This window comes from Schistocerca gregaria, chromosome 6, assembly GCF_023897955.1.
Source record: "Schistocerca gregaria isolate iqSchGreg1 chromosome 6, iqSchGreg1.2, whole genome shotgun sequence".
Classification (NCBI taxonomy): domain Eukaryota; kingdom Metazoa; phylum Arthropoda; class Insecta; order Orthoptera; family Acrididae; genus Schistocerca; species Schistocerca gregaria.
The window spans coordinates 438,809,105-438,827,386 of NC_064925.1; the positions used below are offsets into that span (position 1 = coordinate 438,809,105).

Consider the following 18,282-nt stretch of genomic DNA (forward strand, 5'->3'; position numbering starts at 1 on the left):
TCGCGACACCACTGGAGGCGGGCTGCACGATGTTGGGGCGTGAGCGGAAGACGGCCTAACGGTGTGCGGGACCGTAGCCCAGCTTCATGGAGACGGTTGCGAATGGTCCTCGCCGATACCCCAGGAGCAACAGTGTACCTAATTAGCTGGGAAGTGGCGGTGCGGTCCCCTACGGCACTGTGTAGGATCCTACGGTCTTGGCGTGCATCCGTGCGTCGCTGCGGTCCGGTCCCAGGTCGACGGGCACGTGCACCTTCCGCCGACCACTGGCGACAACATCGATGTACTGTGGAGACCTCACGCCCCACGTGTTGAGCAATTCGGCGGTACGTCCACCCGGCCTCCCGCATGCCCACTATACGCCCTCGCACAAAGTCCGTCAACTGCACATACGGTTCACGTCCACGCTGTCGCGGCATGCTACCAGTGTTAAAGACTGCGATGGAGCTCCGTATGCCACGGCGAACTGGTTGACACTGACGGCGGCGGTACACAAATGCTGCGCAGCTAGCGCCATTCGACGGCCAACACCGCGGTTCCTGGTGTGTCCGCTGTGCCGTGCGTGTGATCATTGCTTGTACAGCCTTCTCGCAGTGTCCGGAGCAAGTATGGTGGGTCTGACACACCGGTGTCAATGTGTTCTTTTTTCCATTTCCAGGAGTGTATTTGACAAGACAAATTGTCTGCATAATATTATATTTCTAATTTTGTAGTATATACTCCTTTTCCAAAGTATAACATCAAAATTCAATATCATTGACTGCACTCTCTTGAAATTCTTAAACTATATAAAATACTTTCACTTTTATCCATTTTGCTACTTTTACTTTAAATTTATCCATGGGCATAGAACGTGCACTTTTTGGTAATTTGTTAAAACATGTGGGTGCTGGATACTTAAAGCTGCAGTGAATCTTTGATAGTCTAGCAAACAGAATGTCAATTATATGTCCATTTGTTGTATTACGTGAATGCATTGCCATCCTTTTAAATTTTCTTTGGCATATATCAGGCAACTATAAATATATAGGCCAGGGACTGGCATATTTAATTCTTTAAAGTGCTGCCTGCACGAGTCTCTGGGTGGTAGTCCTACAAGCCATCTGATAGCTTTTTCTTGCCATTTAAACATAGTTTTTGAAATTGTACAGTTCTCCATAGTTTAATCCCATAAGCGAGATGAGAGTGGAAGAGTGTTCCACTAACAGAGCCTCTCAGTATATGTAACAAGAAGATTACACGTGAATGTTTTTTGCGTAGCATGCCTGTGTGAGTTTCCCAGTTAAGTTTTTGGTCGATATGGAACCCTAGTAGTTTTTCAGATTTGTTTTCATGTTTGGGGGAATTCAAATTAAATACAATATCTTCTGTCTTATTATTATTTATTTGTAATGAATTTGCCTGAAACCAGCTGGTACATCTGTCCATTGTTATTGTTACATTATGCTGTAATTCATCCAAGTTTTTTCCCTTAGTAATTATCGTGTCACAAGGTAATGAAGAAGGCAAATCATTTACTTAGACTACAAAAAGAAAAGGTCCAAGTACCGAGCCTTGTGGTACTCCTTTGTTAACTGCTAAGGAACTGGATCTTTTTTCATTTATAGCCACTGTTTGTTTTCTATTGTATGAGTAAGATTGTAGTAGTTGGAGAGCACTCTCTCTCTGTAGCTTTCTTATAATAATATTGTCTGATATAATCGACGATGATGTTTTAGGTCCTTATGGTCCTCAGTGCCTCAAATGGATTACTGTATGATAAAATTCAAAATTTAATATACTAAAATGCATTCAGTATAACTGTAACATATTCTGACATCTGGTCTAATTTTACAATATAGTGAGTGAATTGGCATATCTGAGGACTGTGCTACTGCCTAGCAGGATTTTTGCCAAGGAAACGGGGATGTCTGCTGCAGTACAGTGCAGCGTTGCTACCATCTGTTGGCATTGGCGTAAACTTGTAGTTGAGAGATAGGGGTTATTGTGCACGCCGTGACCCGTGCACATTGTTCGTCAAATCCATATGCATTTGATCCACAAGGCAGTTACGTCAGTCTAGGTGCGCATGCACAAAACGTCATTCAGATGTGCACAACTGAAGCTGTGCTCGGGGTAGCATTCATCTCATGCTCGGTGAGGATATCGATCTTTGCAGTTGTACCGATAACGTCAAAGCTAAATGTAAATACATGTGTACAAACGAAGTGACAGGAGTTGTGTGGTATGCTAATCCCAGTTGAATCAGTTATGAAGCTGTAATCCCAACAATTTGCGATGTTATTGTGTGTATTATGAACATAATTAATGTCTGAACTAAGGAACCATAAAGAAAGTAAAAAAAAAAGCTTGTAGACATTTTTTTAAAATCCGACGAATCGTGCATAAATCATATGGACAGAAAATTGAAATAATAAATTATTAAGCTGCAATCCAAAGAATGTGGGATGTTATTGTGTATTTCATGAACATAACGAATATCTGAATGAAGGAATCATAACAATAACGAAAGTTTAAAAAAAGTGTCTAGTCGTTTTTTTTAATCCCATTAATCGTGCATAAATCATATGGAACAGGGAATTGTATCTATGCTTTATAGATCTAGAAAAGGCATATGACCGGTTTCCTAGGAGGAAGTTATTGTCTGTTCTACGAGATTACGGAATAGGAGGCAAACTTTTGCAAGCAATTAAAGGTCTTTACATGGATAGTCAGGCAGCAGTTAGAGTTGACGGTAAATTGAGTTCATGGTTCAGAGTAGTTTCAGGGGTAAGACAAGGCTGCAACCTGCCTCCACTGTTGTTCATATTATTTATGGATCATATGATGAAAACAATAGACTGGCTGGGTGAGATTAAGATATGTGAACACAAAATAAGCAGTCTTGCATATACGGATGGCTTAGTTGTGATGGCAGATTCGACTGAAAGTTTGCAAAGTAATATTTCAGAGCTAGATCAGAAATGTAAGGACTATGGTATGAAGATTAGCATCTCCAAAACGAAAGTAATGTCAGTGGGAAAGAAATATAAACGGATTGAGTACCAAATAGGAGGAACAAAGTTAGAACAGGTGGACGGTTTCAAGTACTTAGGATACATATTCTCACAGGATGGTAACATAGTCAAAGAACTGGAAGCGAGGTGTAGCAAAGCTAATGCAGTGAGCGCTCAGCTACGATCTACTCTCTTCTGCGAGAAGAAAGTCAGTACCAAGACTAAGTTATCTGTGCACCGTTCAATCTTTCGACCAACTTTGTTGTATGGGAGCGAAAGCTGGGTGGATTCAGGTTACCTTATCAACAAGGTTGAGGTTACGGATATGAAAGTAGCTAGGATGATTGCAGGTACTAGTAGATGGGAACAATGGAAGGAGGGTGTCCACAATGAGGAAATCAAAGAAAAACTGGGAATGAACTCTATAGATGTAGCAGTCAGGGCGTACAGGCTTAGATGGTGGGGTCATGTCACACGCATGGGAAAGCCAGGATACCCAAGAGACTCATGGGTTCAGCAGTAGAGGGTAGGAGGAGTCGGGGCAAACCAAGAGAAGGTACCTGGATTCGGTTAAGAATGATTTTGAAATAATAGGTTTAACATCAGAAGAGGCACCAGTGTTAGCACAGAATATTGGATCGTGGAGGAATGTCATAAGGGGGCTGTGCTCCAGACTGAACACTGAAAGGCATAATCAGTCTTAAATGATGATGACGATGATGATGATGATGATGATGATGATGATGATGTTGAAATTATGTGCATAAGAAAGTGAAATAGGGAGAAATTAAAGACTTTCGTGTTTTTTTTAAAGTTAATGAATTGTACATACACGCCAGCAACACCGGACAAGAGGACAATGATAGCACACAAACAAATAACAACGCAGATTCAAGACGCACACAACAGTCAATATATACAGAATGCACACAATAGTCGATAGAACAACTCATGAAACTCATGACGACGCGTGCCTACTCACAATGACATAGGACTCTCCTCACCTAGCGTGAGCTGAATGCTACCCCTGTGCTCGCAACCCTGATGCCAAGTTTCACAGAGTCTGTAGCAGCAGTGTGGCATAGCGCTGAACAAAGGAAGAGCATATGGACTATCAGACCAATTGTGTGATTGGGTTGGAGAGTTCCAAGATAATAGAACGCAGCATGTCATTCTCAATGGAGAGAAGTCTTCCGAAGTAACAGTGATTTCAGGTGTGCCGCAGGGGAGTATCGTAAGACCGTTGCTATTCACAATATATATAAATGACCTTGTGGATAACATCGAAGTTCACTGAGGCTTTTTGCAGATGATGCTGTAGTATATCGAGAGGTTGAAACAATGGAAAATTGAATTGAAATGCAGGAGGATCTGCAACGAATTGATGCATGATGCAGGGAATGGAAAATGAATTCAATGTAGACAAGTGTAATGTGCTGCGAATACATAGGAAGAAAGATCCTTTATCATTTAGCTACAATATAGCAGGACACCAACTGGATGCAATTAATTCCATAAATTATCTGGGATTGGGCATTAGGAGTGATTTAAAATGGAATGACTACATAAAATTAATCGTCGGTAAAGCACATGCCAGACTGAGATTCATTGGAAGAATCCTAAGGAAATGCAGTCAGAAAACAGATGAAGTAGGTTAAGTACACTTGTTTGCCCACTGCTTGGGTACTGCTCACCGGTGGGGGATCCGTATCAGATAGGGTTGACAGAAGAGATAGAAAAGATCCAACGGAGAGCAGCGCACTTCGTTACAGGATCGTTTAGTAATCGCGAAAGCGTTACGGAGATGATAGGAAACTCCAGTGGAAGACTCTGCAAGAGAGACGCTCAGTAGCTCGGTACGGGCTTTTGTTGAAGTTTCGAGAACATACCTTCACCGAGGAGTCAAGCAGTATATTGCTCCCTCCTATGTATATCTCGCGAAGAGACCATGAGGATAAAATCAGAGAGGCTAGGGCCCACACTCAGGCGTACCACCAATCTTTCTTTCCACGAAAAATACGAGACTGGAATAGAAGGGAGACCGATAGAGATGCTCAAGGTACCCTCAGCCACACACCGTCAGGTGGCTTGCGGAGTATGGCTGTAGATATAGATTTACTGCCGTACATTTTAGATTACCACATCTGTGTTACGTTTCATAGCATTCAAAGAAAAATAGCCAATAAATCCGCAAGGTGTCAAAAGTATGGGTGTTCACGTGCTTTTACACAGCAGCCGCCACTGCTACTAAGAACCGACGGAACTGTAATTAAGAAAACTTTACGACTTTTCTCGGACAATATCTTTTGTACAGAGCTACTGTTGCTTGAAACTGCACTGCTTAATTTATCTTAGGAGCAACAGCGTAGTAGAAGCGAGCTTGTGGATGTTGCAGGGACATCTTCCCGCTGGGTCTGCCGGAGCAGTTCTCGTTCATCAGCACGTTCCGGACGCGGAAACTCACCAAGGGTGCATGGCACGTGATCCGCATCGCCGACCCGCAGGGCCGGACGCAAATGGCAGTCACGCTGAACCCCCGGCGAGAGGCCATCGAGTTCTCCATCAACGACGCACAGGGCCGCCTGCAGACGCTCGTCTTCAGGAACGCACCGGTAAGCAGCGTCTGCAATATAACTTTAGATGTGTTGACCTCCTTTTTGACTTGTGCATTTCCGTTTTTCTTCATCCACATTCTGTTCTAGCTTACATACTTTACTTTTCATTGTCTGAAACACGCAAAATTACCGGGACAAGTCAGTAAGTCAGCGAAATTTTTTGTGCTTTATGTAACAGCGCTGGCTCAACAATGACATGCCTTATCCTCTATGTACTTGTTGTGCTTTAAGGGATGCATACACGATTGACCGATAGCTGCGATCCGTTACGTACAGTATCGCCTCTTCGACGCCAAACATGAGCCATTTCCCAACCAGACAATAAGAAATTCAGCCTTCAGTTGCAAGGTAAGATTTTTTTTAGTTTGGGTTTCGATGCCAATAATGGTATCTTCTTCAGAAGCTATAAATTAACCCATACGGAGGTATATTAAACATTGGAATACATAATCAATCTAATGGTTTCATAATAAGAAAATCGTGATACTTACAAAATTAAATTATTGCGAGGGCCAAACATTGGCCATGTCACAGAATAAAACTAATACAGAATGTTGTTGTTGTTGTTGTTGTGGTCTTCAGTCCTGAGACTGGTTTGATGCAGCTCTCCATGTTACTCTATCCTGTGCAAGCTCCTTCATCTCTGAGTACCTACTGCAACCTACATCCTTCTGAATCTGTTTAGTGTATTCATCTCTTGGTCTCCCTCTATGATTTTTACCCTCCACGCTGCCCTCCAATACTAAATTGGTGATCCCTTGATGCCTCAGAACAAGTCCTACCAACCGATCCCTTCTTCTAGTCAAGTTGTGGCACAAACTCCTCTTCTCCCCAGTCCTCTTCAACACCTCCTCATTAGTTATGTGATCTACCCATCTAATCTTCAGCATTCTTCTGTAGCACCACATTTCGAAAGCTTCTATTATCTTCTTGTCCAAACTATTTATCGTCCATGTTTCACTTCTATACATGGCTACACTCCATACAAATACTTTCAGAAACGACTTCCTGACACTTAAATCGATACTCTATGTTAACGAATTTTTCTTCTTCAGAAACGCTTTCCTTGACATTGCCAGCCTACATTTTATATCCTCTCTACTTCGACCATCATCAGTTATTTTGCTCCCCAAATAGCAAAACTCCTTTACTACTTGAAGTGTCTCATTTCCTAATCTAATTTCCTCAGCATCACCCGAGTTAACTCGACTACATTCCATTATCCTCGTTTTGCTTTTGTTGATGTTCATCTTATATCCTCCTTTCAAGACACTGTCCATTCCGTTCCACTGCTCTTTCAAGTCCTTTGCTGTCTCTGGCAGAATTACAATGTCATCGGCGAACCTCAAAGCTTTTATTTCTTCTCCATGGATATTAATATCTACTCCGAATTTTTCTTTTGTTTCCTTTACTGGTTGTTCAGTATACAGATTGAATAACATCGGGGAGAGGCTACAACCCTGTCTCACCCCCTTCCCAACCACTGCTTCCCTATCGTGCCCTCGACTCTTACAACTGCCATCTCGTTTCTATACAAATTGTAAATAGCCTTTCATTCCTTGCATTTTACCCCTGCCAACTTTAGAATTTGAAAGAGAGTATTCCAGTCAACATTGGCAAAAGCTTTCTCTAAGTCTACAAATGCTAGGAACTTAGGTTTGCCTTTCCTTAATCTTTCTTCTAAGATAAGTCGTAAGGTCAGTATTGCCTCACGTGTTCCAATATTTCTACGGAATCCAAACTGATCTTCCCCCCGGTCGGCTTCTACCAGTGTTTCCATTCGTCTGTAAAGAATTCGCGTTAGTATTTTGCAGCTGTGACTTATTAAACTGGTAGTACGGTAATTTTCACATCTGTCAACACCTGGTTTCATTGGGATTGGAATTATTATATTCTTCTTGAAGTCTGTTAATACTAACAACAATAAGAAAAACGTATACGGAGCTACACCAGGCCAGGAATAAGAATCACTCGTAAGCAACCTAGTTTCCTTGTTGCTTACGTGTGACCCTTATTCCTGGCCCGGCGTACCTCCATCTGACGTTTTTCTTATTGGTTTTGGTATTGACAGACATAATCTTATGATTATGCGTCTTTATTCTGCATTAGTTTTATTCTGTGACATGGCCAACGTTTGGCCCTCAAAATAGTTTAGTCTTGTAAGTATGACGATTTCCTTATTATGAAATCATTAGACTGATTATATATTTCAATGTTTAATATATGTTCATATGGGGTAATTTACAGGTTCTGAAGAAGATACCATTATTGGCATCGAAACCCAGGTAAACTAAAAAAAAATTTACCTTGCAATTGAAGGCTGAACTTCTTATTGTCTGAACAATTTACTGTAGCTGAATCACTGCTTTGTGTTAAAGATTTGTAAATTTGCCGAGCAATTTCAGCCAGTGTTACGTAGAATTGTGTGTGTGTGACAGAGGGAGAATTCCTAAGGGACCAAACTGCTGAGGTCATCTGTCCCTAGACTTATACACTACTTAAACTAACTTACGCTAAGAACAACACACACACCCATGCCCGAGAGAGGACTCGAACCTCCGGCGGGAGGGGCCGCGCAATCCGTGACATGGCGCCTCAAAACGCGCGACACGTAGAGTTGTAAAACTATCGCAAGCTTCCGCAGATTACCATAAGTAAATGTAAACTACGATAGTTTTCCTGGTAGTTTTGGTCGGTTAACTTCGTACCTGCGTTACCTGTACGTTGGGTGTGTTGCATACAAATGGGCGTTACCTCATAACGATCGCTTTCTTTACATACGCGCTCGGTGTCTTACTATAAGGGGCGTTCAAAAAGAAACGAGCCGGAGGCACTATTACAGAAAACAGTACCTATATGTTAGAAGTATTGAACCTGGCTGTTGAGGCACTTGTCCCACTGTGACACAAGGCGGTGAATGGCTGTCCCATTTATTCCCAGGACTGCAATGTTAGACAGTTCCGCACGTACAGCTGGACGTCGTCGTCCGAGGTGAGTCGTTTGCCCCTCAGAGTCTTTTAAGCGGACCAAAAATGGCGTAATCACAGGGAGGAGAGAGGTCCGGACTGTGTGGAGGGTGGCCGAGAACCTCTCATTTGAATTTGTGCAGGAGTGCCGCGACTGTGTTGACCGTACGAGGTTTTGCATTGTCGTGGAGCAGCATGACCCCACGGGTGAGATTGCCTGGTCGTTTTGATTTGATTGCTTGCGAAGGGTGGCCAAGGTTTGCGAGTAACGCTGGGCATTCACTGTTGCCCCGTACTGCAGGAAGTGAATGAGAAGGGGACTATCTTGGTCAAAGACGTACGTCAGCATAACATTTCCTGCACTTCCTCGGATGACGACGTACAGCTGTACGTGCGGAACTGGTTAACATAGCAGCCCCGGGAATTTTATGAGACAGCCATTCACCGCCTTGTGTCACAATGGGACAAGTGTCTCAGCAGCCAGAGTCAATACTTCTAACATACAGGTACTGTTTTCTGTAATAATGCCTCCGGCTCGTTTCTTTTTGAACGCCCCCTTATAAAGTCCCCAAAAGTCCGCAAGCGGCGAACTGTCTAGAAACTGAATGAGGATATGTAAGGGGCAGGAAACCTATGGAACATTTGTGTTCTACATAGCTATCCTCTTGTCTCTTATTAATAATAAACAGTATTTACAGTAAAACTGAAATTATATATAATGCCGTTTCATTGACAACAAAATAACAACAATAATTACATATTTTTCATGTTTGGGCATCTGCATTGTGCTTGTATCAAAAGTAATTTCTTTGGTTACCTACAGAAAAACGCAGCTGTTATGCAATCAACTAATTTTAATTACTTATAAAATGCAATTTATATTTTGTAATGATATAAAATAGATAATGGACTAACACTGAATGACGTGTGGGTCTATGTGCGAAACGAATAAAAAAACAAAGGAAAGTCGTCATCTCCCATTTTCTGTCTTGCACATTCATTTATGTGTCTTTCCCTGTCAACACTGCCGGTAATCCTACCATTTACTACGTCATTTATGTAGTGTACCAAAACTACCGAACCATTGTTGTAGTAGAGCGCAACACTAGCATTATGAACACCACTACGTGGAGAAGTTCCGCTATGGAAAAGGATCTGCTATTTTTAGCAGCAGTTGTAGTTGATCTCTATTCCACTAAAACTTGCCAAAAATAAACTTAAAAAAACGAGAATCATAATTTATTAAACTTTTCCAGCAAACTTTATTTTACAGAATACATTACACTTCTCACTGACGCCAAGTGGGTTCTCTACATCTTTCTCGCGCTAATACCTTTAGTTTTTCGTATATTAGTCCTCAGTTTCTTTTTTATTCATTGGTCTTACAGTTTCACTTCAAGTAGTTACAGTACATTATTTGCTTTGTAATTCTGATGTGTCTACAGAAATGTTGTCTAGAGCAGCACTGCTAAATACTGTAACTCTCGTTATAAATTGTAGGACGGAGAGTTTGATTACATGAAACGAAAAGGAACTTGATTATAGCTGTATAATGGAGTTGCCCTCAGCATTTAAATTAAAACGTCCTCTTAATGTTATGGTGCCTGTGCGTCATTCCGTTCAGAAGTGAAATACTTTTATAATACAGTGTAATTGTTTCACACAGTAAATAACTCATAATCATCATATGGAGTCCAATGTACCGTGACCGTTACTATGAATTTCCCATCAATTTTACGTCTGCGGAACAGGATTCAAAAAGCTAATCATTGCAAAATTGGAGGACGTATTTTGTATTTCTTCTTAATATAAATGACAGTTACGGTCACCACTTCACTTCTCAGCGTAGTTCGTGCTTCCTGAATAACTATTAATTCTAACTTAACAGATATTACTCAACGTGGGCAAAGCGGAATGAAACAAAACTGCATAATCACGTTTAATAACAAGAGAAACGAATGGCAGCCATATTGCCACACATTGCTGCTAACCAGCCAGCCAGCCATACTGTATACGCGAATCGCATGCCATCAATCAGATTGCCCAGGGACGTTCATACGAGAAGCGATCAGCGGCCAATCGCTGCCATTTGCCCACACACGAGCGATCTACAAAGTGATCGATCACCCATGCGACAGATCGCTGCTCTTCCGAGTATCTGTTGTTTTACACGAATGGCCGCTGGAAATCAGCTATTACAGTTTCCGATTTGGTCAGTACAATGACTGTTTCTCTTCAGTTAAATATTGGAGGTAGACAACTTCATGCCCAGTCAAATACTTCACTTCATCTTCGCATAAAAAGTTACTCAATCCAGATTTTCCGACAATTTTTAAAAACAAGACGTAATCTGACAATTCAGGCACGTGCAAAAACGGTTGTGCGTTTACATGGGAGTAAAAATCGGTTGTGGAAGAGAAACTCTGGCAGTAAGAACCGCATCTCGTAAATCAATATTGGAGCCTTCACGTGACCAACCGGAAGCAAAATGTGGATTGATATTGGAGCCTTTACGTGACCAACCAGAAGCAATATTGAGAAATTAGTGTATGATTGCGGTTTAGCTCACAGTAGGGCGATCGACATTTAATAAAGATTTTACGGTAGATTTAGTTTGCAATAAATTTCATCTGCTCAACTACATCGCATTTTCTTGGAATGGGTGACAATGGAGATATAAATACAAAAAACTGGCGCTATTTTACTCTATTATGTCATGCAGTATCGTATGAGGTAGCTCCACAAACAGAAAAAGTGTTTAGGGTGCAAAGGACCGTAATAAGACTCATTTGTGATGTAAATTCAAAACAGCATGCCAAAACCTATTCAAAGAACAGGATAGACTAACTATTGCTTCTCAGTATATTTATTCTTTAATATTGTTTGTTGTAAGTAATAGGCCTCTTTCTCCAATACATAGCTCAGTTTACAATATCTATACGAGGAATAAAAACAATCTACATAAATACTTGAGATCACTTACCTTGGTCCAGAAAGGGGTCCAATACTCAAAAACTGTAAGTTATCAGCCGCCAGTAAGAGCTTAGTTTCAGCAAAGGACCAGTTTAAACAGGGTTTGAAAGACCAGTTCCTTCTACTGCGTCAACAGAAACTGTTCGATCAGTTAGGTAAAAACATGTTCATTAGATTTCTTTCTTCTGCAGTACTTGATTGCAATAGTCAAGTAATTAGGTACTATTGTGCAGAATCACTACAGAAAAATACTACAATGACAGAAAAATTCACAACACCAGAAAATAATTAATGTAGAGTAATGAAATTTGGGGAATACATTTGTCTAGGTAACATATTTAAGTGATTAACATTACAAGATCACAGGTAAGTCCGAGATAAGCCGCCGGTAGTTGTGGCCGAGCGGCTCTAGGCGCTTCAGTCGGGAATCGCACGACCGCTACGGTCGCAAGTTCGAATCCTGCCTCGGGCATGGATGTGTGTAATGTCCTTAGGTTAGTTAGGTTTAAGTAGTTCTAAGTTCTAGGGGATTGATGACCTCAGATGTTAAGTCCCATAGTGCTTAGAGCCATTTTGTTTTAGATAAGCCGTTGCAAATTTGAAGAGCTGGTAATCACCAGGATGTTGAATGCAAGGATGCATGCATTGTGTTGTATAGGTGCCGGATGTCAGTTCAGGAAAAGGAGTTTCAATGCCTGGTGCACTTGGTCGTACACTAGTAATAGTTTATTTGTCGCTTTAAAGGCATTCTTGAATGACGTCAGCTCACGGCGTCCAATCTCAAAGATAACTAAGGCTCACAACCGTTGCAGTGTGTATTTGAAGCAAGTATAATTTGCATCCTCATAGTGGCGCTACTTGCGCCGTTCTTATATTAACTGCCATCACATTTCGGAAACACAAACATTCCTGCCAACTTTTGTTCATGTTGCACAACTCCTTCTCGGCGTTGCCATTTGTTGCCGTCAGTGTATATGTCGACTACAGTATCGATTATTGTACGAAAACTTTTCGAGACCTGTCGGTCAGGAAATCTGAACTATCTATTGCATACAACGGAATTAATATTTACAGCAGTATTCAGCAACAAAATACGTGGGAGAAACAGCCAGTCAATAAGGGAGCCAGAGAAGGATTCAAAAAAATTCTGTAACGAGAGATCCCGCGAAATAAGTTGGTCACTGGAGCTCCCGTTCCATGTAAACACACACCCTACTTACATGGCGCTCAGCCGGCCGTTGTGACCGATCGGTTCTAGGCGCTTCAGTCTGGAACCGCTTGCTGCTACGGTAGGAGGTTCGAATTCTGCCTCGGGCATGGATGCGTGTGATGCCCTTAGGTTAGTCGCGTTTAAGTAGTTCTAAGTCTAGAGGCCTGATGACCTTAGATGTTAAGTCCCATAGTGCTTAGAGCCATTTGAACTATTTTACATGGGACTCCCAAGACCGGATATCGCAAACCAATTTCCCAATACTGCTTCTGGGTGTCATGTAAATACTTCAAACTCGACTCTGGAAATCCGCTTCTGGTTTCCGGTTTTCCAATTTCGATCGATTTTCGCTCCCATGTAAACGCAACCGGTTTTAAAACGTGCATTTGCTGTCAAGTTTTTTTTTTTTTTGAAAAAAAAATTTCGGCTAATATGGACGGACTGGCTTTTTGTACAGTGAAGGGAAGCAGAAATATTCGTCTGAAGCTCTTTACAACTCGTCTAATTAAAGAAACTGAATTATAAAACTGTAACAGCTCTTTTCCAGGCGCCATATCTAACTGGGCTAGTAAATCCGCTAAGACCTTAACATGTAATCACGACAGCGAAAAACGGTTCCCTAAATCCGGTTTTCGTCTTCCGGAATGTGTGTCGCACCACACTCTAACCTAACATAACAGTAGTGACAGTCACTACTGTAAAAGTTGTTACCGTTTTGCAGCGGGAGCGACACTAGCGCACGACGCGGCGAGAAAGGAGAAATTCAGATGCGTAGTAAGCATAGTGTTTGTTTTGCATCCTTTTCCTAAGTGATTTACGAAATTATTTTTTTGCCTCCAAGAGTTTGTGTAATATCAGAAGTCACAGATTTTTCTAAAAATGATTATAAAATAAGCGCAAATAGGGGTAAAACTCATGAATCCAGTGGCAAGTTACAATACATTCGTGAAGAAACACTTTTGACATTGGATAGAACTTATTATTGTGATCCTATAGTCTTCAAAATTTGTTTGTCCTTCTTCACATGATCTTTCTGATAAAGGTTCTGTTGCTGTTTGTACTTAAAATCATAGACACTTTCCTTGTCCACATTCTGATACTCCACACGCTTTTTCTAAACACAAATAACTGCACTTAATCTTACCACTTCCTCGTCGAAGCAGGTCGGTGTTGACGATTCAGATGAATCTGGCACTGATATATGGAGAGTTGAACTGGCTGCTTCTGTGCCATAGAAGTGTTTTACAGCTTTAGACGGATTATGGAAGCTTTGTGGCAGTCTGCTTTTCATCGTCAATTGAGGTGTCGTATTTGGAATGTCAAAGAATGTGGTTAACTGCATTCCAAACGAGTTTATTATTGTCTGCATTCATGAAATCGTTTTGTTCGAGGAAACGTTAATCATCGATATATATGTAATTTGCAAGCGAATCATGACGATGCAGTTTAGTAACATGATGGTACATACTTCTCAAGGTTCGTAAGAAACCTAAAAAAAGACAGATGTGGTCTCATCTTCTTGTTGTAGCTGCAATTTATTGCACTACGCTACGCTCCCATTTGTAAAAACCAATCTATAAACCAAAATAAACAGTTACTACTCGCTTTCGCTTTCACGATCGCGCCAAACTCAACAGTTTAACTTACTGGCCGCTTGGCGCGCTGCTGACGCAGTAGACAAAATCGAGGCGAAGTGTCGCGACTGTTGTGTTAGACTGTGGTCGCATGAAATTGTAGTGGAAGTAACAGAAGCCTATCGCTAAAACGTGGCAAGAGTGCTCTCTGTTCACACAGCTGACGCGGTACTGAACTCACTCCTGTTCGACAATGGAATGCTTACTGCTGTTCCACTACGGTATTGTACGATCTCAAAAGTCGGCGAGTGCTTGCAGAAGCAGTGCTACTTCACTGAGGGCTTCAATTCCTGCCATCTTTTCCCAGAGAAAAACTGCAGCCAGGCGCGACGATATAGGAAGCAAACAAAAAACATGGTTTGGGTACAGTATGTAATTTACTTGCCCCTTAAGTCAGCACCTCTGCTGCTCACAAATTTCGGTTTTCACTATCTGCTGACAAATTAAGGTTTCCTAAGTATCGGTAAGCATTCTCTAGCTACACTCTCTTCATGTAACAATAAGCTACAGAATGAAGTATAATATACTCTCTGCCATTGCTTATCGGCTGCATGTATTGCCTTGGATCACTGTAAGTAAGACTCACATATAAGATTGTTCCATTTTTGTTTTTCTATCGTGAATGAAACTCCGACATGGACCAACGCAACAACACCCTTAATTTTTTTTGCCAATCACGGTGATAAGCATTTAACCCTCGTAGTTCCTGTGTCAAATCTCACTGGACAGTCGGTTTCCATGTGCTTGTCATGTGTCGCTCGAACGGGCGCATTTGAGCGATGAGAAAAAATATGCAAAATTGGCATTTCTGCCGCCGGCTCAGGGTCGCCTCAATACTGCTGTGTATAGTAACCGCTGATCAGACATCGGTCCATCACACACAGTAATCAGGAGAGCATTGTATGGAAACATCCATCTTCTCATAAAGAAAAATTTCAAAAGCGTAGCTTGAGTAGGAAATTATTTTGGGATATGAAAAATCGCGACTGATTTATTACACTTCTAAACGCCAGACAGTGATGAGTGACAGATACTCAGAGCTAATGCGAGATCTGACACCCAACATCGAAACGGAGAGGGAAGATTCAATAGATGCAATTTTGCTACATGATAATGACCTCCCTTGTTCAGCTAAGAAAACAATCCAGTGCTTCAAAATTTTGATTTTGCAGTTGCTACAGCTACCATCGTACTGCCCTGGTCTAGCTCCAAGTGATTTTCACCTTTTTAGTCTGGCGAATGGAAGTTTTTTGAGATGACGAGGTTGTGGAAGCAGTACAAGCGTGGGTACACATAATACCACTAGGCTTCTTCGAGGACGGAATTAGGAATGGTGTCAAAATTTGAAGCAATGGCATAGAGGCTAAGGGTGAGTTTGTAGAGGAAGTATGTTACTTTGCCAAAAATAACTTTCATTGAAAAAACTTCCTTTATTTTTTAGGATTCCGTACTTTAATTGGTAAAAATGGAACACTTATAGAAGGTTTAGATTAGATTAGTACTTGTTCCATAGATCATGAATACGACACTTCGCAATGATGTGGAATGTGTCAGGTTAATAAAAGGTGTCTATACAAGATATTACGTTAGACAAAATATTACATGACACTCAATTTTTTTTTTCCGACAGAGCGCTGGTGTTCGGCCGGAAGTAAATAAGTCTTCGGCGAAAAGCTATTAATAACATGGCGATTTTCTTATTATTTATTTTATTATTTTAAAAATTGTTCTTTGTTCTTAATTATGATTTAAAATTGAATTAATAGCTCATTTTTTAGGATTCTATTAACTACCAAAATAAACACGGTGCTACATCTAAGTAATTGTTCTGTCAGAAGAAAAATTTGGAGTCCCCTGCCTTGTAGGATAACTTTGTTAACCGTTTGATTGTCTGTCCGACTGTTAAAAACCCTTTTTCTCAGAATCAGGTAGACATATTGAGCTGAAATTTATGTCATGGTCTGCGATCCTTTAGCGGTGTAAAAAACTCAAGTTCGTAAGCCATTGCAGTCGAAAAATATCACTATTTATGTCACTTATCTTGATACTAGCAAACTCACTTGTAGAAGCCTGGAATCATAAAATTTGGTAAGAAACAAGGTGTCATAGCAGAAGCAAAGGAAAAAAATCCGAATTTGTTATTTCTTAATTCTATCACGTGAGAAAATTTGTTTGTTTGTTATTGTTATTTTTATTTGTCCGTCCGTCTGTTAAGAGGCGTTTATCTCAGGAACGTGTAGACGTATCAAGTTGAAATTTATGTCAATAGCAAGGTCTATGGTCCTTTGGTGGTGTAAAAGAAGTTAAGCTTCTAAGTCAGTGCAGTCAAAAGATACGGCCATGTGTGTCACAAATTTTGATACTCAGACTCCCTCATTAAAACCTGTAGTGTGCTCCCTCTTAACATAGAGTCATGAAATTTGGCAAAAATCAAAGTTTCATAGTACAAGTAAGGGAGAAATCAGAAGACCGCTAATTTTTAATTGCATCACGTGTTTCTTTTGTCTTTTGTTATCCAACTTTAAAATTGAAATTGAAACATTTTCGAAAGTCTTGGCTTCCCTGGGACGAATATTTTTCCAGTATCAGTCGAGATGTTCGATTCTCAGGATCGATGAACTGTCGACATGCTTAAATAAGCTTGCAGGGAACCTCCAGAAACCGAGTGCTGCTCGTACGTGGCCGGCTTTTACTTACACAGGTGTTTATTCGTCGCCGACTCGGCATTTTTTTTATGCCATGCCGATAGCAACGCGACAGTCACGTGAGTGCAGTTGTTCGCCATTTCCCTGCATGTGAAGTATTCTGTAATCCGCTCTTTAACCTAGACCACTTCCACATTAAGGTTCTGTAACTGGAAGTTGGTAATTGATCCCCAGAGCTGAGTTCTTCCGTGGGTGAGAAGCTCAATGCAACTAGGACTTAATAGTGTATGCTGCTTCTCACATCTACTGATAAATTACGGCAAAAGGGTAGCTGGCGCAGTGGACTCGCATTTGGGAGGTCGACACTCAAGGCAAATGCCGAGATAGTTCTTTTGAAAGGTCACGGCCGATTTCCTTCCCCATCCTAGACACAATCCGAGCTTGTGCTCCATCTCTAATAACATGTCGACGAAACGTTAAACCCAATCTTCCTTCCTTTTACTAAGGGAGAGGTCTCAGATGTACATAGTTATACTGGGTATCACAGATAAAAGTAGCCAGTGTAAGTATAAAGGAAATCCAGTGAAATTACACAAACGAAGATCTGAAATGGCCTTACCATTTATTTACAGTAAAAAATACATTTATATAAGGTGTTGAAAGTGATCCCCTGCAGCACCAGAACACAGCTGCGCTCGTCTAAGCATATTCAGATACACCCAGTGGAAAGTTCAGATATTCATGGTGGCAGCTTCACGGCTGTTATCTTTCATTTGCTGTACTGCGTGCGAATTCGTTTCATAGACTCGCTATTCAAGTGTCTCCCCCAGGTAAAAATCTCATGTTAGATCCAGCTAACATGGTGGCCATAAATGTTTGCTGGCAGTTCGTTCCTCAGTGAAGACATCATGCACCAATTCCACGGATACCTTAGACGTGTGGCCTGTCGCCTCACTTTGCTGGAAGAAGCAGTTTGGTCTTTCATATTCAATGAGATGAGCACAAAAATGTATCAAAAATTTCCTTATATGGAACTGTGTTGAGGTAGTGTGAAAAATTGTCGATCCAATCATGTGCATTCCTTTTACACCACACCAAACACCGATTTTTTTCATCATGGAGCGGTTGCTATTCCTTCTGCATCTGTTGATGATTCTCCATCCAATCTAATGCGTTGCGTTCTTACTTTCAAGAGTATTCCCTAAATTCCTGTAGGCATATACCCGGATGGTTCCTTTGAAGA

The 18,282-nt window shown here is 41.1% G+C and overlaps 1 protein-coding gene across 5 annotated transcripts in view; it reads left to right on the top strand.

Annotated features, from left to right (window-relative positions):
- LOC126278179 (collagen alpha-1(IX) chain-like) overlaps nt 1-18,282 on the top strand; it is a 1,015,797-nt gene that overhangs the window by 842,077 nt on the left and 155,438 nt on the right. For all 5 annotated transcript variants that reach the window (XM_049978085.1, XM_049978082.1, XM_049978080.1 and 2 more), the window contains exon 4: nt 5,392-5,608. In XM_049978085.1, coding sequence (XP_049834042.1) covers nt 5,392-5,608 — 217 coding nt within the window. The remainder of the gene's footprint in view (nt 1-5,391; nt 5,609-18,282) is intronic.